Raw genomic sequence first — 23,289 nt, forward strand, 5'->3', positions numbered from 1 at the left:
TTTTTAATGTTGCTTCGGACATATTTTCCAATGCCTTCCCATCACAGACACACACATACACACACAGGCACATGACCTTTTGCAGTTTAACTCTGAGCCTGTACAAGCTGACATAACAATGAAAAAGTGCCAGAATGCCATACATACTGGCTGTCTTGTTCTTGCTTGAAACATTGCCCCTAGAATTGTACTTTACAATGGCTGCCAGATCAGAGTCAAATAACTCCCATTTTTCTTGAGGGCTTATCCCACTCCTCTGAACAATTTCAATTATATTCAAAATGTAAATGCTATTACTCCTTTCTTGCTCTTTTGGTTATGTTGATGATTAGCTAACATTTCTGCATTAGTTTTGCCTACCAGACTTTCATAGACCACCGTACATACAAATGTACATTATTGATAATTTTTTAAAAAACTGTATAATAACCGAAAATGAATTTCCTTCTCTTTTGTCATATATACTGTATGTGCCTCCAGCCATCCCTGAACAGAAAGAGTTAAAAGTTGGAGCTTTCTTATTATCAACTTTAATTAGATCACCTGTAAATAAACCTTTGAATAGTGATTTAAAAACAATTAGGTTAATTAAAACAGTCTGTAAGTCAATCGATGTCAAAATTGAAAGTTTGAAGATTAGTATTTACAGCTAGTGCTTAAAAACTTTAAAATATTTAGATTGCTTTTGCTTCTTGCAATATATTTAAACTTATTTTAAGCTCCCTCAGATTTTAAATTTGGATGTAACAAGTCTGTTTACATGGAAGTTCTTTGGGCACAAATATCACTCACATTTTATAGAACTACACTTTTTATATGAGAATAATTGCCAGTGCCTGCTCATCATTAGTGTGGTAAACGTAATTGTGCATGAAGCTAAAATTTTAATTTAAAACATCCTCAGAGGGCAGAGTGAAAAGGCAGCTATCCTTACCTAAATATGATTGCTTCCTGTCTGTGTCCTTCATTTACCTAATCCCCACTGTGGTCAGCCTCCAGTGTGAGCTTCCAGTCAAAGGAAGAAGTTTACCAGCTTCATCTAATGGCTTACAGAAAGATCTACTCATTGCTTTCACAGAGGTGATCTTTTCTTGTTGTCTCCTTAATTTTGGTCTGCCACTGACCTTAGAGTATTGCTTTAACGTAGAAATTGATCTGTGAATCTAGAATGATAATTTAGGCTTGATCTGCAAATGCCCATGTTCTTGGTAAGATTTAGTTTGCATAGTCTTTATGCTGATTTAAAATTATCCAGTGATAATTCAGAACTGGGGCTTGGGCATACTTCCTTTACATGGACAGTTAACAAGTAAAATGCAAACATTTTTAAGAAATTAAAGTGGCAAAAACATGCATTACTTTGTGCACCTTGTTTCTAATGGTGGCCCCAGATGGACAAATGGAAAATATTTAAATTTATTGGCTTCCCATACTACTGTCTTCCCTGGAAATTATTAAGCCATTACTTCCCACAATGAAGTGGAGCCTTTGTATTTGTAGCTCCAAAGACTTCATAATAGGGAGTATCACATACATCTATGTTTAGTAGTAGGATAGAGCATACATTTCTTTCATGTCATTATTTGATATTCAGTCATACTATATTTACTGTCATGAGGTTTCCTTTATAAAGCAATTCAAGCAGTGAAATGTTGGTAAATATTTAAAAACTGGCTCTCCAGGAAAAACAGGGAGTGTTTGCTGCTTTCCGTGGTGGTCTCAATATTACCCCACGGCTAACTTCAATCCACCAAAATGATCTCTCTAGAAGGAGGGTTGAGAAGAGATGTAGGTCATTGGTTCTTAGGAGCTGGTTCTAGCTGGTTCCAGGATACCACTGAATTTTAGTAACTAGATATAAGTTTTTATATAAATGTTTTTAGAGAATGTCCTAACTAGGTTTAACATTGATTTTATCAATCAGCTATTCCAGTGCCTCTCACATACTGTGGAGATAATCATACATAGCATTAGATTTTAGAGGAAAATGGAAAACAAAAATAACCAATTCACTTCTATTACCAGTAGGCTTAGCTAGAGTGATTCATATAAATGTCATGTAAAGTAGGGACATTCTTTCGGCCATCTCAAGCATTTTTAAAAAATGCCACTGAAGCAAGTTTATTCTGTATTGATGTGATTGTTCACACATAAAAGAGCAATGGGTATATGCAAGAATTTCAAATCTTTATTTAAATCTGAGCTTTTCTTTTCCCAATCTATGACCGGCAAATGTGAAAGAAAAAAAAAATATATATATATATATATATATACTTGAAAACAAGAAAAAGCAAGGTGAATGGGTGAATGATGTGATGTTTCTTTTCTATAATACATTCAAACCTCCATTTAGTGATATGTGCAACTATCAGCAGTTTTGACATCATAATCCAAATGTACTAAAGTATTTTATCTTCCTGCAGACAAGGGGATTATTACAAAACTGTTTTCTCAGCACCTTGCTGATTTAACACCTATATCATTCCTGCACCACACTCTGTTTTTATTGAACTGGGTAAGTGTACTATGTATTTTTTTTTTATTTGAAAAACTTACATATGTGACTAAAAGTCATGAACAGAATCTTTGTTAGGAGTTTTTCATATATGTGTATATTCATCAAGAGGCATATCTATCTAGTCCTGAAACAATGTTTACAAAACTTTATTCAAGTGAAAGGACTGTTTGTAGATAATCAGATTTATTGAATTATTTAGTTTGATGAAGCTGAAGGCCACGTTCGCGTGCTTTATTTCTAAAGATGAACTGAAGGTTTACAGAATCCTAGTTTCTCCTCATGTAATCAAAATATTGATATTCTGATTCCAGTGTTTGTCCTTCAGAAAGAAGCACTTTTAAAATGTCGTTTCCTATACAGTGTCCACTACCTGTAGATTTATTAGGAACCTGATAAATTATTTTTAAAAAGAGAAATGAAAGAAAAAAATCCATTCTTATTGAAATATATGTACACTAAACTAGTGCTATTCCAGGAAAAAAATGATAGGTGGAAATATTATAGTCATAAAGTTCTTATCCTAAGAAGCCTGTCTCAAATTTAAGCACGTGATCACTGGAAATTGCTCTCTTCATTTTGGCACATCTAAACCAGTACAGAAATCCTACATTGCTTGGTTAATTCTTGAGGAACAAATTAGCATCAGAATTTAAAGATGGATTTTTGAAATTTATAGCATTACATTGTTTAAGCTATAGTGAAAAAAAAAAAAGGTCTTTTACTCAATCTGTTTACAGTAAAGGAAGCTGGGGAAAACAAATTCTCAAAATCTTTGGAGCATATAGAACTTATGACCTTGAAAAATCTTGCATCAAAAAAAAATCAATTCTGAAACCTTTCTAAAATACAAATATTTTATTCCACTGTTTGGTACATTCTAATGGCTCAGATGAACGACTTATACGTCCTTGTAGCTGTGCTCCTCTCTGAGATGTGAACAGCAGCAAAGCTCAACCGCTCTACTATTTTTTTCTCCATTTCCATGCTTCCTTTCCTTCATGTAGCTCAGACTGGAGAAAAATCAGCATGTTCTGACGAGTTTAATGCTATGAGGCAGTCAGATGGACCTGAATTCAGTGGAGATTGGAGCTCCAAAATAAATAGAACACCATGTGTCAAATAAAAAAGAAAGGAAAGATAGTCTCCTGTATAAATCAGAAGAGATAATCAACATCAATGAATAGACAGCAACTTTTTTCATACCTACACAAGCATCTCAAAATGACGGCAAACTTAAAGAATGATTTACCTTTTTCTTGTTTGGAACACTTCATAATTTATTTTTGCAAAACAACAGTTTATGTTGCCTTACATCACATTTTATTGGCTTGTGTTGGAGGTTTGGGGAGGATTTTCTAAGAATTTATATATTGCTAAATGAAATATATTTGTTACCCAACAGCAATAAAATGCTGCTGGATTCTATAATCTAGCAAGCTAAAAGCATCACTGGAAATTAAATTTGTCCCAAGTTTTGATACGCAAGAAGTTCCAGGACTTTTCAATGGCTCATCGAGTTGTGTTCTTCTCATGGGCAGTACCGTGAAGGTAGGTACAGGGTACGCTTGGTTCACGGACAACACAGGCCACTACTTCCTCATCGAGGTTAGGTGCTTTGCAGGTATCTGAGAGTTGCTATCTATTCACAAACCACTGAGCATTTCGTTTTATCAAAAAGCCTTCAAATGCTCAGAGTCTGCGGTCAGTGCAGTCCCTTGGATAAGTCTAATGAAGTTATGCTTCACCAAGGCAGAAACCTAAACAGTTAAAAATGGAGAGATATTTACAAGTTTTCTCTAGTAAGTCGAGTTCTTGTTTTCTGTACGGAGTGGGGTTTTTTGTTATTTTTTGTTTTTGTTGGTTTTTTTGTTGTTTGTTTTTTGTGGTTTTTTTTGCTTTTACTTTTTCTTCAGTACATTTCAAATTAAGGTCCCGGGGCTATGAGTACAAACTCTCCTGGCCGGTTCCATACATATCTGCAAGTCGTTTAAAGCGAGGCCCCCAGTCACTCAGGTAGTCATAATTCTGGTCAGAGTTTGAGCTGATGGAATCCAAGGAGCTGAGGGATTCGGCCACGGAGCCATTCCCTTCAAAGGCGTACGTCTGCAAGGAATCGTACGGGGGAGCACAGGGATCCACATCAGCTTCCTTCAGTCTTTCCCAGATAAATTCTCGAAAAATGACATTGTCTGGGATGCTTTTAAAAGTGGGTCGACTCAAGAACTGAATTTCTGGAGTCACGTCCCTGCGAGTCTTGGTGTCTCTGATGACGTTCAGATTTCTCAGGGCGGCCATGTCGAACGCTTCCGTGTCTTCCTCTCCGCCCCCTTCGTCGTCGTACCTCACGATGTTCTCTCTGATGTCTCTCTCCTCGTCAAAAATGAGAGGCTCTTTTTTCCGTCTCCTCATGGTGACGATCAGGAGGATCAACACTAAGCCAAGGAGACAGGAAAGGGAAAGTTTCAGTAAATCACCAGCTGCCCCTCACCACGGTGAAACTGGGTCTATGACCTTGACTTACAGATTTCCTGCTCTTTTTTTTAATTTTATTTTTATTTTTTTCTTTTTATAAACATATATTTTTATCCCCAGGGGTACAGGTCTGCGAATCGCCAGGTTTACACACTTCACAGCACTCACCATAGCACATACCCTCCCCAATGTCCATAACCCCACCCCCCTCCCAACCCCCTCCCCCCAGCAACCCTCAGTTTGTTTTGTGAGATTAAGAGTCACTTATTCCTGCTCTTTAAAGGGAAATGAACTGACCACCTCCCTGCATGGGAATTCAACAGCAGTAGATGTGCTAAAATTGCCAAAACGCCTTTAAAATAGGACACTTTTATACATCAAGAAACCCTCTTCCACACCTGTTCAGAACTGAGGTCTCCCTCTGTAAGGCAACCTCCAAAGTATTTTCTAGAGCAAATTGAAGGGCCATTTCAGGATAAATACAGTAATTTCAAAGCTGGGCAACACAAAGTTTTGTGTTTGTTTGTTTTGTTTTGTTTTTGTTTTTGAACTCCTTAATTGCTGGAAAGGCAAAGTGACATTCATAAATGTTTTAGGTCTAATTTAACAATTGCAGTTTTGGAAGGAAATGGATTTTAGCATTTGGTCAGGTTCTTTGAAGAAATGCCTGGTACTTATCTAAGAAATTCCATTGTTAAATAAAACCCAGTATGTCAGGCCATATATGAAGATCAAAAGTTTTTCTATAGTAAACTGAGTCTCGCTTTCAGGATGAAATACTGAACGAACTTGGTCTTTACACATTCTACCTGGGGAGAGAAGTTGTGAGATTTTCAGCTTAGACAAAGAGATTTATCAAAATTAATAAATAGTAAAGCATATGGTTGCACTAGAAAGCAAAGGACACCAGATACACTGGCTTTTTGGGTTTAAAATATCTGAATACATTCTTGTATTTTTAGTAAGTATACACTACTAAGAAAGATTCTGTTTCACTCAGGCTGTGGGCGACTGAATGCTGGCTGAATTGGGAACATATCTGATTTCATGGGCACTTGAATTAAGTTAAAAAAAAGTATTTTGGAATTTTGGAGTTCAAAATACATAAAGAATTATTGTTAATTACCTTTTTATTATATCAGCCAAATATTTTTTTTTTAGATGATCTAAAAGGCCCAGAGGGACCATTACTCTCAGCCTGCTTTTTAAAAGACACTTAAAATATTTATATTTAAAATGTCTTATAAGGTTTTAGTTTGGCATTAATAATACATTTGAAAATAAAAACAAAATAAAGCCAGGAAGGACATCAGTGTAATTCAGAATAATTAAAAACAAAGACTGGATGAGACATATTCCATCCCCTACCTCAATCTGCTTAAAAAAAAAAAAAAAAAAAGTCTAAGCACTTACTTAAATAAGGCCTTTTTTTGTTGCAATGTTCTGGCATTGGGCCTTGAAAACAAATATATAGCTTTGTTGTCAAAATGGCCTTGGATAAAAGTCCAGCCTTTTCACATATCAGCCTGTGTGATCTTGGGCAAGTAATTAAAACTAATGGAGCCTAGCCACATAAGATAATTATAGACAAATGTTTCCAGGGTAAATTAGAGTGACTGGGGAATAATATAAGGAGAGGTATTAGAGTGACAAGTACTTATGTGCCAAAGAGAAATTTTCATTGTTATCCTCTGACCAACCAAGAATGTGAATTCAAAATTTTTCCTCTGACCCAAGAAAAACAATGAAATGAGGTAAGAAAGTAGAAGGTATAACAAATATATGGCAAGGCACGTGCACTAAAGACTGAATGAGAGACAGAAAAGGCAGTAAAGGTGAAAAATGAAGGTCTGCAAATAGGACTTATCATTTGGCCCTCCAGGTAGTTTTCTGGGGTATGTGTGTTCTTGTTTGACAGTGGTCTTAGGCATGTGAAACATCCTGCCTATGGTCAATGAATAAAATGCAATAGGTGGGAATGAAGTATCCTCTACTTCCAACTGCCCCAAAGCCTTTGCACTTTCTAGAACACTATGAGCCTAGTGCTCTGTATAAGGTAATTGAGATACAAGCTGAGAGCTCAAGTGACAATTTGCTAGCTCAGAGAAAGACATGCCAGTAAATTTTAAGACATATGGATAAATAATATTTTAGATTTATGTATAAATATAGCTTCTGAAACTTTTTATATAGTTCTGCCCAAAATAAAAGTAATTGCAACAGAGAGGCAAGGTAATATTTCCTCAGAAGTCAGATAGAGATAATGGAAAGGTAAGTATCAGAATGATGGGTGGACAGGTAAAGGCAGGAATAAGAGAAATCTGTCACCCACATTGGAAGCAGAATTGAGGGGGAGCAAATATCCAAATGAGTGCAAGAGGATACAAGAAATGAATGGGCATCGGGGCGCCTGGGTGGCTCAGTGAGTTAAGCCTCTGCCTTCAGCTCAGGTCATGATCTCAAGGTCCTGGGATTGAGCCCCGCATGGGGCTCTCTGCTCAGTGGGGAGCCTGCTTCCCTCTCTCTCTGCCTGCCTCTCTGCCTACTTGTGACCTCTCTGTCAAATAAATAAATAAAAGCTTAAAAAAAAATGAATGGGCAAAGTGAATGAGGCTATGAAGAGAGTAAGATATTACGTAATAATTAGTTGTTCTTTTAATTTAAAATTTGTATTTAGGCAAAAATGTCAAAATTTCCTTCATATAATTACAATGAATCTTGTCATTTATATATATATATGACTTTATATATATATATATAAATGTTTTATTTATACATATATAGGTATATATATGTTACATTTTGTTTTATATGCTATTTTAACATAAAACAATTATTTCTTATGTTCTATTGTAAATATATTTTCATGCTACAGAAAAACTTACTTTTTAACACTCAAGCATAGTGCTCAGTAAAAGTGAAACATGAAAGAACCCATAGGTGTGTCAGCCCTCAGGTTCAGTACCTATTAAGGATATTAATATCTTATAGAGTTTATTTTATTTCTCAATCTTGCCTGAAGCTGAGAAAAATGAAGTGTTTTAGGAGGTTAGAAAATTTAACATTTCAATGACTTAGGAGAATATTAATTTCTAACTGCATGAGCCCATATAAAAAATAAAATTTAACCTTTACGTAGAACAAGTATTAAGTGCTCTTCAGGGTCTATGGAGATAATCCCTGTATTAAAAAGAATATTTTCTGCTTAAGTAAGCACAAGATTATATAGTTTAAGAGGTTTTTCTCATATGTCTTTTCTGTCATATGGATAATACTTATGAGTGAAGACAGAAAAGACCTAGTCTAGACAGCGTGGCACTTAATAATGTGTTGTTCATGAGTTTATATATGGTTAACAAATGTGTGTTCACCATTTATCACAGGCATTGGGTGTGATGATGTAACATTGCACACAGAAGTGGGCAAAGCACATGTCTTCATGGAACTTATAATGAAATGGGCAGGCTATTAATCAAATAGCGAGAACTAAATGTAAAAGTACAACTATGATAATTATTCCAAAAGAAGAAAATAGGATCTTTTAAAGGTCTATAGTAGAAGAAACAGATCCACACAAGGTAGATTTACGTGCCCCTGAAGGCTGAGGCTAGGTGATATGGGAGATTATACTTGGCACAAACAAGCAGTTAGCAAAGGTTGGACCTGACAGGGCTGAGGAGTAAAGAAAGAGGTGGGAGATAACCAATGTGGTTTAAGGACTGCATATATGATTATATATGTTTTTAAAAAATCACACTGACTGAACTCAGGAAGAAGGGAAAAGAAGATGTTAAGAAAGCAATTACAATGCTACTGAAATTTCTGTTTTATAATTCAGTTCTTTAACATTCAACATTTTCAGAGTATCCCAGTCATGCAGGCAATAGTGCTGGTTATTGGCAAAATCGTAACAAAGAGGATCTCTGCATCCAAGCAGCTCAAACTTGGTAGCTCTATATTTACAAAGATAAATATATTATAAATCATGATGTAACTCACTCAGAGAAAGTACACACATACACAGGTCACAGGTACAAAGAAGCATGCAGACCAGAACAGCACCATTCTCCCAAACGGAAATAAATAAAAGGGAAGATGAAGAAAAATACAGATGTGTAAAACACACAGCATACTCTACAGTAGTGGACCCCTACATTCTCAGCATCACTGTAGTCTGTGACAGATACACATCCATTTTTACTTAAATCATCTTTAAAGTATTTCAAGTCCCACCTAACACAACAAACTTCCATCGTCAAATGTCTTACTTTCTTAAAAACAGCAGACACTTGAAAAGTCATTCAGGTTTGTTCTAGAAGCACTTATAGTGTATTCTCAGCTGCTGAATTCAATGCCTGATTGTTATACCGAGTCCTTGGCAATGAATTATCTAAGCTTGCAAATGTCTGAATGCTCAATATTCAGTTTTGGTCCCCAGAACATTTGCACAGATGTGGCACAAATTGGTACTACTGCTAGATAAGCCTACTTATAATAAAGAAAAACTATTCCCTTTATTTCAAATTTTGAATCAATTCATTTAAAACTACTCAGTCATGTGAACTACTATCAAGTCAGTTCTTTTCCAACCTAAAACTCCATAAAAGGTTCTTGCTTTAAATCAAATTGCAAGACCTTAAATACTGTTAAATATCACTTCACTGAGTTTAACATACTGTTTAGAGACTCACCAAAAATTAAAACCTAAATTTCTCTTAATTCAACATTTTTCAACATTATTTTCGATATTTCAACATTCAACATTAATTCAACATTTTTTACTGGGCATTGATTTTCTACAACTGTAATCCCTATAAGGTCAGTGATTTTATTCCTCACAGATATATCTTGAGCACAAAAAGCAATACTTGATAATAAATAAGCACTCAATAAATATTTGTTAAATAAAGTATGGGTTGGAGATATGCAGGTAACTCTTGCCATTGTGAAGTTCAATATTTTATATAAGAAAATACAACTAGTATATGATGCAGAAGATTATATAGCAATATAATGCATGCTAGGTAAATATGTATGGGGAGGTATGCTTTGGCCAGGTTGCTCAGAGAAAGTCTCACAAAAGAGATGACATGGAGTAAGACTTGAAGGATAAGCTGTATTTCTAGGTGACAGTAAGAATTTCTTATTAGTCAAAAAAATGGTTGTCTAAATCTTCACTATCCAACATGGTAGCTACTAGCCACACGTGGCTATTGAGCATTTGAAGTGTGGCCATCCCTATTTGAAACATGAACTGAGATGTGCTTTTAGTTTAAAATAGACATGTGTTGTTCAAGACAATTGTTAATGTTAAAATTGTTCATACAAACTATATTTTTATTGATTACATGTTAAAATTATAAGTTTGTGAATATTGCATTAAATATGTTATTAGCATTTACTTCCTTTGTTCCTTTTTAGTTTTGCTAATGAGGCTACCTGAAGTTTTAAAATTACATATGTAGTTCACCCTTGTGAATCATAATATATTTCTTTGGACAAAATGAAATCTTAATTCTGTATGATCTTAAGATATACTGCTCTAAAATTTTATTGCCAAATGACATATTGAACAGCAAAATAACTATTATACTACAATTATTACTGTGTCTATTAGGTGTAACTGAAAAATGACCTACTCTAAATGAAAAATCTGCTAGTACAATCTGTCTCCAAGTTGAATAATTTATTATAAATAATTATCCACATCCATGTGAGAGCAGAACTTAGCCCTTCAATAACTTTGTTTTTCAACTCTTCACTATCTTTTGATCTTGTTGATTTGCGTAAAGATTACTAAAAATCTGTTAATTTTCTCCATTTGCCACTAATTAAGTTTCACTAATTTTCTTTAATTTTGAACTTGAACTTTGATGGCTTCAGATCAGAAACAACTATGACAGAAATATTTCAGATCCTTTCAGGGTCACTTCCAAATTCACACCACTTTCTCCATGCCTAGAGCTACACCAGAGTTCTATATTCTCACCAAAAAAAATAGGTCATTAAGTGATAATTTTCCAATCAATGATTTATCTTCAACTACACTCAATGTTACTGACTTTTCTTTTTTATAAAAGTAGCCTATTTCATATTTCCATATTCTTTTTTTTTTTAAGATTTTATTTATTTATTTGACAGAGAGAGATCACAAGCAGGCAGAGAGGCAGTCAGAGAGAGAGGAGGAAGCAGGCTCCCTGCTGAGCAGAGAGCCTGATGCGGGGCTCGATCCCAGGACCCTGAGATCATAACCTGAGCCGAAGGCAGCGGCTTAACCCACTGAGCCACCCAGGCGCCCCCATATTTCCATATTCTTATATCCTGATTGCCCTGAAGCCAGAGAATCTGAGTTTTTTGGAGTTATTCCTCCGAGACTAAGGTCACCAATGGTCTTGTTAACATCTGCCCAATCCAAAGGGCATTAGTCAGCCCTTAGCTTACAGGGCCAGTCTATCATATCTGACATAGATCTTCAACCAGGAAAAATGATACAAGTGAGTTTTCTTGAATTAATAGAATATTACAGGAATTCTTACAATTAAAAAAAAAGTTTTACTCTCTCAAATCATGCTCTGGTGGCTGCTCTTCTCTAGGTAATACCTAGGGTAAATATTCCTCAAATTCTGTATGTGGCTTCTTTCTTTTTCACCCAATACTCTTTCAACATGAACTCAATGAAATCCAAAAATTCAACTATTTTCTGTATATGACAATTGGTGAGGTGTCTGACATATAAATCTCCCATCTATCTTCATTAATGATTAGTCATAATTTTTACTGATAATAAAAACAATATAATAGAAAATAGTGGGGGGACTTTAACAACCTACTTACATCAATAAATAGATCATCCAGACTGAAAAAAATAAGAAAAAATTGGCCTTAAACAACACATTAGACCAAATGGCTTAACAGATATATAGAGAACATTTCATCTAAAAACTTCAGACTGCATTTTTTTTGAAGTGCACATTGAACATTTCTCCAGGATAGATCACATGTTAAGCTGCAAAACAAGTTACAATAAATTCAAGAAGATTAAAATTATATCCAGCATCTTTTCTAACCACAGTAGTGTGAAACTAGAAATCAATCACAGAAAGATTTCTAGAAAAACAAAACAAAACATGTGGAGGACTAAAGCACATGCTACTAAACAATGTGTCAATAAATAAATCAAAGTTGGAAATAAATACCTTGAGACAAATGAAAATAAAAATGAAAACACAGCTTTTCAAAATCTACAGGATACAGCAAAAGCAATTCTAAGAGGAAAGTTTATAGTGATATAGACCTACCTCAAGTAAAATCCCAAATAAACCATCTAACTTTATGCCTAAGAGAAGTAGAATATTAACAAGCAAATTCCAAAATTAATTAGAAGAGAAAGGAAATGATAACAATCTGAGTGAAAATACATTAGACACTTAAAAAATAGAAAAGATCAATGCATAACTAAGAACTGTTTTTTTTTTTGAAAAGATAAACAAAACTGATAAACGTCTAGCCAGAGTTTTCAAGAGAAAAACACAACCATATAAATAAAATCAGAAATAGAGGTTAAAATGATACAACAGAAATAAAAACGATCATAGCAGACTACTATAATTATGCACCAACAAATAGAAGAACTTAGAAAAAAATGATAAATTCCTAGAAACACAACTTTTTGAGATTATGGAAAAACAGAAAATCTGAATAGGCCAATTACAAGTAATGATACTGAATTAGTAATTAAAAAACAAAAAACAAAAAACCTCTCCAGAAAATGAAGAGGAAGGACTGCTTCCAAATCCTCTACAAGGCCATCATTACCCTGATACCAGAACCAAAGATATTAAAAAAAAAAAAAAATTACAGGTCGATATCCCTGATGAAAACAGAGCAAAAATCCTCAACAAACTATTAGCAAAACAAATTCAGCATTATGTTAAAAGCACTATACCCCATGTGGTACATGAATGGTTCAGTTGATTAAGCATCTGACCCTTGATTTTGGCTCAGGTCATGATCTTGGTGTCCTGGGATCCAGTCCTGTAATGGGCTCCCTGCTCAGTAGGGAGTCTGCTTATCTCCCTCTCCCTTTGCCCCTCCCTCTGCTCTCTCTCGCTCTCTCTCTCAAATAAATAAATAAATCTTAAAAATATAAAAATTATACCCCATGATTATGTGGAATTTATGCCAAGGATGTTTCAACATCTGCAAATCAATCAACATTATATAACACATTAACAAAAATGAATGTTAAAAATCATATGATCTCATTAGATGCAGAAAAAGCAACTGACATAATTCAACATCTATGTATGATAAAAAATCAACGTGAGTATAGAAGAATCACACCTCAACATAAGAAAGGTCATGTATGTCAAGCCCATAGCTAACATCATACTTAAGGGTAAAAACTAAAAGCTTTTACTCTAAGACACAAGGCAAGAATGCCCACCCTTGCCATTTTTATTCAACACAATTAGTCACCACAATTAGGCAAGGGGGAAAAAAAAGGCATCTAAAATGGAAAAGAATGAAACTGTCACTTTTTGCAAATGACATGATACTGTATACAGAAAACCTTAGACTCCACCAAAAACTACCAGAATAAATGAATTCAGTAAAAGTCGCAGAATACAAAATTAGAAATATAAATACAAAATACAGAAATAGGTTGCATTTCTCTACACTATAACAAGCTACCAAGAAAGAGAAATGAAGAAAGCAATCACATTTACAATTTTATCAAAAAAATTACTTAAGGGGGCACCTGGGTGGCTCGATGGTTAAGCAGTCTGCCTCTGGCTTGGGTCCTGATCCAGAGCCCTGAGACTGAACCCCACATTGGGCTCCCAGCTCAGCAGGGAGTCTGCTTCTTTTTTCTCCCTCTACTCTTCCCCCAGCTCGTTCTCTTTCTCTCTCTCTCAAAATAAATGGATAAAATCTTTTTAAAAATTGCCTAGGAATAGGGGCGCCTGGGTGGCTCAGTGGGTTAAAGCCTCTGCTTCGGCTCAGGTCATGATCCCAGGGTCCTGGGATCGAGCCCCGCATCGGGCTCTCTCCTCAGCGGGAAGCCTGCTTCCTCCTCTCTCTCTCTGCCTGCCTCTCTGCCTACTTGTGATTTCTGTCTGTCAAATAAATAAATAAAATCTTTTAAAAAAAAATTGCCTAGGAATAAATTTAACCAAGGAAGTGAGAGATCTGTATTCTGAAAACTATGACACTGATGAAAGAAATTGAGGATGGCTCAAATAAATGGAAAGGTAAACCATACTCCTGGATTGGAAAAATAGTATTTTAAAATGTCCACACTATCCAAAACAAACTACAGATTCAATGTAATCCCTTGAAATTACCAATGTTATTTTCCACAGAATTACAACAAAGAATCCTGAAATGTATATGGAACCTCAAAAGACCCCAAATAGCCAAACCAATCCTGAAAGTGAACAAAGTCAGAGGTGTCATGCTTCCTGATTTCAACCTATACTAGAGAGCTATAGCAATTAAAACCGTATGGTGGTAGCACAAAAACAGACACATAAATCAATGGAATAGAAAAGAGAGGCCAGAAATAAATGCACACAACTATGGTCAATTTATGACAAAGAAGACATGAATATACAACAGGGAAAAGACCATCTTTACAGAGGATGGTGCAGGGAAAACCTGACCACTTTCTTATACCATAAACAAACTCAAAATGGATTAAAAGACTTGAATGTAAGACCTGAAACCATAAATCCCCTAGAAGAAAACATAGTAAGCTCTTTGACACTGGTCTTAGCAATATGTTTTTGGACCCGTCTCCTAAGGCAAGAGCAAAAAAACCTAAAAGAAGCAATTGGGAATACATCAAAGTTTTTACACAATGAAGGACAACATCAGTAAGTGAAAAGACAACCTATTGAATGGAAGAAGATATTTGCAAATCATGTATTTGATAAGGGGTTAATATCCAAAATATGCAAAGAACTTACACACCTTAATATCAAAAACAAACAAGCAAACAACCCAATTAAAAATGGGTACAGAACTTGAATAGTCGTTTTTCTAAAGAAGACATACAGATAGCCAACAGGAACATGAAAAGATGCTTAACATCACTAATCACCAGGGAAATGAGATTCAAAACCATAAGATTACCTCACACCTGTCAGATTGACAACTGTCAAAAAAACAACAACAAAAAAATAAGTGTTGGCATGGGTGTAGAGAAAAGAAAACCCTTGCACACCGTCGGTGGGAATGTAAATTGGTGTAGCCACTATGGAAAATAGTACAGAGTTCCCTCAAAAGGTTAAAGTACCATAAAATTGAGTAATTCCACTTCTGGTTGTTTATCCAAAGAAAACCAAAGCACCAATTCAAAGACCTACATGTCTTGAGGAACTTCCATATTTTGTGTTCCCTCCCCCTCTCTCTCATGTATATGTAAATATACACCTACCTACACACATGGAATATTATTCAGCCACAAAAAAATGAAATCTTGTCATTTGCAACAACATGGATAGGTCTAGAGTGTATTATCCTCAGAGAAAGACAAATACTGAATGATCTCATTTATATGTGGAATCTAAAAAAAAAAAAAACACACAAAAAAAAAACAAAAAACAAATTGAAACAGACTCAGGAAACAAACTGTGGGTTGCCAGAGTAGGGAGTTACTAGGAGGTGGGCAAAATAGGTGAAGGAGACTAAGTCGTCCAATCCTTAAGTTATAAAATAAGACCTGGAAATGTAATGGATAGGGAATATAGTCAATAATTTCGTAACAATTTTGTATGGTGATAAATGGTAACTAGATTTATCATGAGGATTTCATATAAAAATATCAAATCACTATAATGTACACCTGAAATTAATAGGATATTGTATGTCAAGTATACTTAGTTAAAAAGACAAAGACTCATGGTTGTGAACAGTGCTTTGCTTATCTAATTAGTAGGTGAGACATTCCCCCACTGAGAAGGTAAGACTGAAGCTGGTCATAAAGGATAGTGTGAGCCCAACAGGTGAAGGGACTCAGGAAAAATCTTTCAGTAACAGGGCAGCATGTTTGAAACTAAGGGAAAGGCAGTGATGTGGCTCTTCCTTCAGGGTGAGTGAAGGATTAGACAGCCTGATACCTTCAAGAGGTGAGCAGGTGTCAGAACATGTCTTGCTTTGTGGACCATGAGAACCATTTGGATTTTATGTAAGTACATTTGATGCTTCTGAAATGTCTCAAGCAAGGAAATAATCTATGTTTTAAAAAGTGAAATGATAGGAAAAATACAGGGGTACTAGTGCAGTCTGATGATCAAAGACAGATGTCATTGGAAGTGACATCTAAGCTAAGATGTAAAGGGTGAGAGAATTCAACTTGTCATCTTGTCTGGATCTATGTGCTGTAGAATAAGAGATATATGCAGATCCTCAGTCACAAAAGGCCAGAATTTGAACTTGTACTTATGAACCTACTCTATTATTTATAGCCACAAAGAATAAATGAAAATTTATATTTGATACAATCTAAGCATGTGCATGAGGTAAACTAGATAACAACTATAGCATTTTTAACTAAAATTTAAGCTGAATTTTAACAACAGATGCGTTAACCTTGAAATACTGCAGTATTTTCTCTACCTTTAGATAGATTTGGAAAATCATACATTCAGATTTATTTTTTCTTGAGCCCTTGTAGATATGCAGGGCTATTAACTTAAAAATATAATGTCATTATTTTAAATATTTTAAATTTCTACTTTATAGAAAAAAAAATAGAGGCTGGATTTCAGACAAAATGCCCTAAAATCATATAATCTTAGGAAATGGGAAAATCTGGCTCTAATGGAGATACTATTTATGGATAAGGACAAAAATAAAATCAAGCCCTCTTTTCTGCTAATGAATACATTCAAATCATCCATGGTCTCATTCAGAATGTAGGTACTACATGCCCTTGACATGTCATATCAGCCTTTTATGGTCATGTACATAATGATAAAATAATACTCAGCCTCTGACTGTAAAAGCAGGAGTCTACTGGAGCAGATATACAAACTAATGAAACAGGTGGGTCAGCCATGAAGGACGCTCTGGTATACAAAAGGTGCTATGGGGCACGCAGGAAGAGCACCCAACCTGGACACTGAAGAAAATCGGGACAAAGGTGTTCGAGGCAGAAGGAGCAAGTCATGTACGAGCAGGTAAGACAAAGCAGGATGAGTCTGAGAAAGAGCAGCTCTGCAATTTGGCTGAAGGTTGAAATGGTAGGGAGCAGTTAGAGCAAAGAAAGTCTGTGATTTTCATCTGTAGACCATGGGAGCCATGGAAATCTTATTTTAAGCTGGTGTGTGTCACAGTCACATTTGCTTTGGAGAAACTCAGTCTGCCTGGGATGCTGGTAGATTGGTTCTGGTAGAGATGGGCAACTCAGGAGAGCAACGATAGACTTGGGTCAAAATCAGGTGCGGCATCAAGGGAGATCATGGCGCAGATTCAAGAGTCAACAAAGTAAAATTTCACATTTTGGGGAGACTGACTGGCTGTGGGAGATGGAAGAAAAGAGTAAAGTGTGATTGATTCCCCTCCAAAAACATGAAAGTAGGGACTAAGTTGGGAGGAGAGGTAAGGGTATAGGAAAACTGTTCAGGATTTAATAATTCTATTCAAATTTCTAATGTCAGCAGTCTGTTAGATGAATGTGTCCATCCCAGAGTTCTGCGAATCATCTGCACAAAAGGGATGCTGCTTTCCAGGTCTCGAGACAGCAAGATGTTTCATTACAAACAAAACTGAGCTTCCCCTTACCCCAGAAAAGTATCACAGATTTCCTCTCCATTAAATGTGGCAGTTAGAATGATTTGATTGTCAAGACAGACACAAAACTGACCTAAGCATAAAGAATATTGTGTGTACAAAGAGAATTGGTATAGCATATATTTTGGTTGTAATGAAGTATAATCTCAAATTTATCATATATAATTTTTGATGTGTTCTCTCAAGGTTGGAAGTAGTTGGAGGATACTGTAAATTAGACATTCAGAGCCAAAGAAGTGATCAACCTGCTTTGTAAAGCAGATCAAAGATTCTGCCAGCTCTAATTTGGCAGTACCTGGGCTGTGATACCCACAGATCAACAGGCATTTCCCAGAGACACACAAGTCTCTTCTATTAGAAAACACATAGGGAAAAATACCTTATAAAGGACATTCAAGCAGGCAGCCCCGCTTGTGTTTGGGTCCTGGCTGTGACAACTTATAACTTTGTGCATGTTTCCTCTAATTTAGTTTTTACATATAAAAAGTGGGCATAATACTATTTAATACCTGCCTGGAAATATGTTGTGAGAATTAAATTAGAGCATGCTCATAAAGCACTTAGCTAATGTCTAGCACTTAGTATGAGCTTATTAAATGTAATTAATTTTTACTTAGCTTATACCTGTTTGAAAGAGGAACGCATGTGCCACCATAAATGAGCCACTTCTGTCCCTTAATATCACTAGGACTATCATTATAGATTATGATGGGGATCAATCTTGTGTTTGTGTATATGTGCGAGTGCGCGCATGTGTGTGTGTGTGTGTATTAGTATTACCTAGTAGTATAATAGGTATTAGTATACTTAGTATTACCTAAGTAAATATATATATATATGTATGTAGCATACATATATATAATATAATATACACATATATGTAATACTATCATTACAGAACTAGGAAAATATTTTCCTGTTGAACATAATCATGAGTGGCCACAGTAACAGAGGAGCAAACATGATTCAGCACTCTGTGGACCAGGAAAGAAAAGAAAAGTGCAAAGATGCATGACAGCGGAATGTCAAGCTGGTCACCCTGGACACACTGCAAGGACCTGAATCCCATGCAGCAAGCAGTGTTTTCCACAAATGATTTATTAAATCTGAAGCGGGGCAGTCTAACTAATCCCAGTTGTGGCTAAAGAGCAGGGAGCTAGAGGGGATGTTATACGACATCAGTTACTTGGACCTAAAGGTCTAAATATGGAAAAACAAAACTCAATATAGTAAATTCAGTGACAATTTTAGTGTGCACATGCTAACTAAGAAATTAACAAAGAAAACAGCTCTAATATTCTCTGGATCGATGTGCAATATTTAATATTGAAACATTTAAAACAACTGGAATTCTTTCTGCTCATTTCTCAAAATCCACTGAAGTAATAATTTAGTGTTAGTCATTCATAGATTTTTTTTAAAGATTTTATTTATTTGAGAGGGAGAGCAAAATAACTGGGGGGAGGGACGAAAGGAGAGAAAGAAACAGACTCCCTGCTTAGCAGGAAGCCTGACTACAAGGGGGCTTGGTCTAGGACCCAGAGATCATGACTTGAGTGGAAGGCAGGCACTTAACCAACTGAGCCACACTCAGGTGCCCTAGATTTGTTTTTCTCTGAAGTGCGTTCAGCTTAGTAGGAAAATAACCATATATGTTCACAATTATGAATTCAACTATGATAAACATGCAGAAAAAAATTAGTGTTGGGGTAGGGCTCAGTCTGGGGGCTCAATCTGTTAAGCCTCTGATCTTGAATTTTGCTCAGGTCATGATATCAGAGTCATAAGGTGGAGTCCCATGTTGGGCTCTTTGCTGAGCATGAAGCCCGCTTATGATTCTCTCTCTCTCCCTCTGCCTTTCCCCTTGCTTGCATTCTCTCTCTTTTTCAATAAATAAATAAAATCTTAAAAATTGGTGTCCCAGCAAAATATTTAGTTGAACATTAGGATACTAAGGTATCTTGCCATATACAGATGAAATGTTTCTACTTACAAAATAATTTCATCTGATTGATAACTTTATCATGAACACTGAATATGACCACAATCTCTCCCATTCAAGTTGTATTCAATGTAAGTAAAGGAAACTTGGGGTTCTCATTTTTGGATCATCTTCCATTGAGAGAATACAAATAAATTTGAAAGGATGAGAACAAATTTGGGATGGGAGAAAACTCAGGAAAGGGTTCACCCATAAAGTTAGAAGGAAACAAACATGAAGTTGACGTGACCAGGTTCATATAACATGATTTTCCAATTTTGAGAAAGGACTACATATGAACAATTTTGAAAAAAAAAAACATATTTTCAAGGTGTATTTTCTTTGTAGTTTAATCTAAAAACAGTGATTGATGATAAGGAGACCTAGAATCTTATGGCATCCTGGCCATTAACTTGGTATACAAATTCCTGAAATGCTTGAACCCAGTTGTACTTCCTTTTCCCCCTCTGAAAGGTCAGAGGTTTGGGCTAGAATTGATTTTGATGATGTCTTCCAGCATGAATATTCTGGAAACTTCAGGGCATACCTTTCTCTCATCTTACTAATAGCTTTAATTTGAAACATTACTGGAAAACAAACTTGGCATACAGGGAAGCACCTTTTCGTAGGGGTTAAAAGCCCAAGTTTCTCTAGTTTCATCCTTAGATTGAACTAGATTCTCAAGTAGTCCCTCCCTATTTCCACCCCTTTACATTGCCCCCCCCTTTAAAAAACCATTTTTTTAAAGATTTTTTTTTTATTCATTTGGGGGAGAGAGAGAGAGAGAGACAAAGACCATGAGCAGGGAGGAGATTGAAAAAGAGAGGGAGAAGCAGATTCCCCACTGAGCAGAGAACCTGATGTGGGACTCTATCCTAGGACTCTGAGATCACGACCTAGACTGAAGGCAGATGTTTAACGACTGAACCACTCAGGCACCCCTACCTTGCTTTTTCCTAGCAATATTTATTTAAAAGCCTAAAAAGGTTGAGTTACAAATCCTGTTATCTAGTGTCTCGGAATAAAATCCACCTCACTTCTTAAGGTATAGAGTATGATTCATGTGTACACTAGAAATCATGATCCATGCGAGGCTGTGTCTCCCACCCAACCACCCCCACCCAAATACTCAGTCATGCTGGCTTTGGCACATGTTGTGTGAAAACCCAGAGTCTGTAATTGAAGAGACAGAACCTAAGGAAAATGCAAAGTCCTGATCCTCTGTTTCTAAAGACTCAGGAAATACGGCATAAGAAGACTCTATTCTAAACAGAAACATACTGATTACTGAGCCAAGTCCTCAGTGAGAAATGAAAGCCACCAGTTCACAAATGAATTTCAGCACAATAGGCTCTGTTTTGACTTATGTTTTTGCAGACTTGGAGAAACTTTTAAAAATGAATAAAATATAAGACATAAACACCTTATCCTAAGAAGTGGAAGAGATATTCCTAATCTGATATCTGTTAGAGGAAAAACCTCAAATATAACTAAATTTTGATGAAATCCACAAAAACCTATGATCATACTCTGAGACAAATGTGTACATACACACATACACACACACTATCACATATTCTTACATATCATATGTAAGAATGGAATCTATAAGACTCTATTTTACTTATTTTCAGGGACAGCTAGGTAATGATTCTTAATTAGAACCAACAAGCAACCTAACTTGCAAGGAATCCTTAGGTCAATGGTAAAAGTATGTTCTAACAATGAAGTAGGCTTCATTAGATAGACAACTTTAAAAGCAATCAAAGGTAATTAATTGTTGGGTATGATTAAATTGTGAGGAATTCAATTTTATCTTACTCATCGGAAGTACTCCGTAATCTAAATTGTCTGTGATAACTGGCCAGGTTAAGTTCAAAAAGTCATTCATACACCATCTGCCTTTGCAATGGTTCCATCTTTTTCAAAAACTTACTCCGGTCTTTTGTATTCTATTCTCATCAGGCTTTAACTGAGAATTACTTACCAGTTCTAATGAGTTTGAGACTTTCTGCCACGTGTGTGAAGGTATTAGAAAAAAAAAAATTTTTTTTTCCTTCCCAGATTTATGTGTTTAGCTGGTTATTGAAGTCAGTCATTTCCATTTGTAGGGTTCATTTACAGGACATTAGTCACTAGGTCTTAGCTTGGTTAATAGGTTGAGAATTCACTTCATCAATAACACTTAAAAGTTACTGCATGTCTGCTATACGGTAGGCACATGATTATCTCATTTAAGTTTTACAACAACCTTACAGTCTAGTTCGATTATTTTCCCCTTCTAGATTAAGTAGCCAGCTTTATAATGTTCCCCTGGTGAAAAGCTAGTGTATGTTAGGAGCAGTAATGAAAGTTAGGTTTACTTAACTTCATAAAACTTGTTTTTAAACATTACCCAATGATGACTCACATTGCCAAATTCAGCTTTTACAAAAATATGTTATAAATGGGTTCACAAATTATATTAGACCCTAAGAAAACACACAATATGGTCTCAGATGTAATACTAAATGCTTGTTGTCCTTGATGTAAGAAGCTCTACTCTGAAAGACAATGTAGCTAAGGGATAAACCATAAACCCATTACCCAATGCCCGTGTTGGATGTCTCCCAATTTTTAAAAGGGTACTGCATAATCTCCTATAAAACTAATTCTAATATAAGATATAAATCTTATTTACCCATGCAATAAAGTAATCATGGAGAATATAATTAAATATGTTAATTCTTGGGAAATTATAACTTTTACATTCCTAAAATTACAATCTTTTCAAATTTGTGAATAATTTAAAAATCTACCTTAAATCTTTTCTGAAAAGAGATAGGATATAAAGCTATATTTTCTGAAGTAATCACATTATCAAAACAACATAGAAAAGATTCTGGTCTAATATATCTCCTTCGTAGGGTATTTTAACACAAATAGCTGTGACATGGTAAATTTGAAAAAAAAAATCAAATTTAAACAGTCACTTATCTTCACTGTTGTTTTAAAAATGGAATTGATTATTTTTTCCGACTTGTATTTTAAATATACCATTGGAACGTGTGGCCAAGGAACATGGGTTGCTCACTGAAGGAAACACCATCGATCAGAACACTCGCACATGTTCTCAAAAAGGTACTATCGGCAAAAGAAAAGAGAAGGTCATGATGTATGGTTGGTGTGATTGCTCTTACAGCGCAAACACTGGAAACAGTACCTACCCAGTAATGTCAAGACACAGGCGAGTATGGCAATCAGGGCTCCTGTGCTGAGGCCGGCGGGTAGAACGTAGGCCTCCGCATTGCAGGTCTGAGCGATCCCATCGGCATCACAGTCGCAGACGCGGATGGTGAGAGTGTTGGTGCTGCTGAGGGACGGCGATCCACTGTCCACGATGGAGATCGGCAGATAGTAAACAGATTGTTCTTGTCTCCGGAAGCCATTTCTCCTGGTGAGAATGGAAGCTGTGTTGTCTAAGATAGAGAAAATAAATGTGTAACACAAGATTTCTGATGGACTCAGTCCTGCCAAACTT

At 35.7% G+C, this 23,289-nt stretch overlaps 1 protein-coding gene across 1 annotated transcript in view; it reads right to left on the minus strand.

The window, feature by feature from the left end:
* Nucleotides 1-762: 762 nt before the first annotated feature.
* Nucleotides 763-23,289, minus strand: part of CDH7 (cadherin 7) — a 123,696-nt gene continuing 101,169 nt past the window's right edge. The window contains exons 11-12 of the mRNA XM_047698303.1: nt 22,976-23,227; nt 763-4,950 (exon numbers count right to left, since the gene is read on the minus strand). Of these exons, the coding sequence (XP_047554259.1) occupies nt 4,457-4,950; nt 22,976-23,227 (746 nt within the window). The 3' untranslated portion in view covers nt 763-4,456. The remainder of the gene's footprint in view (nt 4,951-22,975; nt 23,228-23,289) is intronic.

This window comes from Lutra lutra, chromosome 12 (genome assembly GCF_902655055.1).
Source record: "Lutra lutra chromosome 12, mLutLut1.2, whole genome shotgun sequence".
Lineage (NCBI taxonomy): Eukaryota > Metazoa > Chordata > Mammalia > Carnivora > Mustelidae > Lutra > Lutra lutra.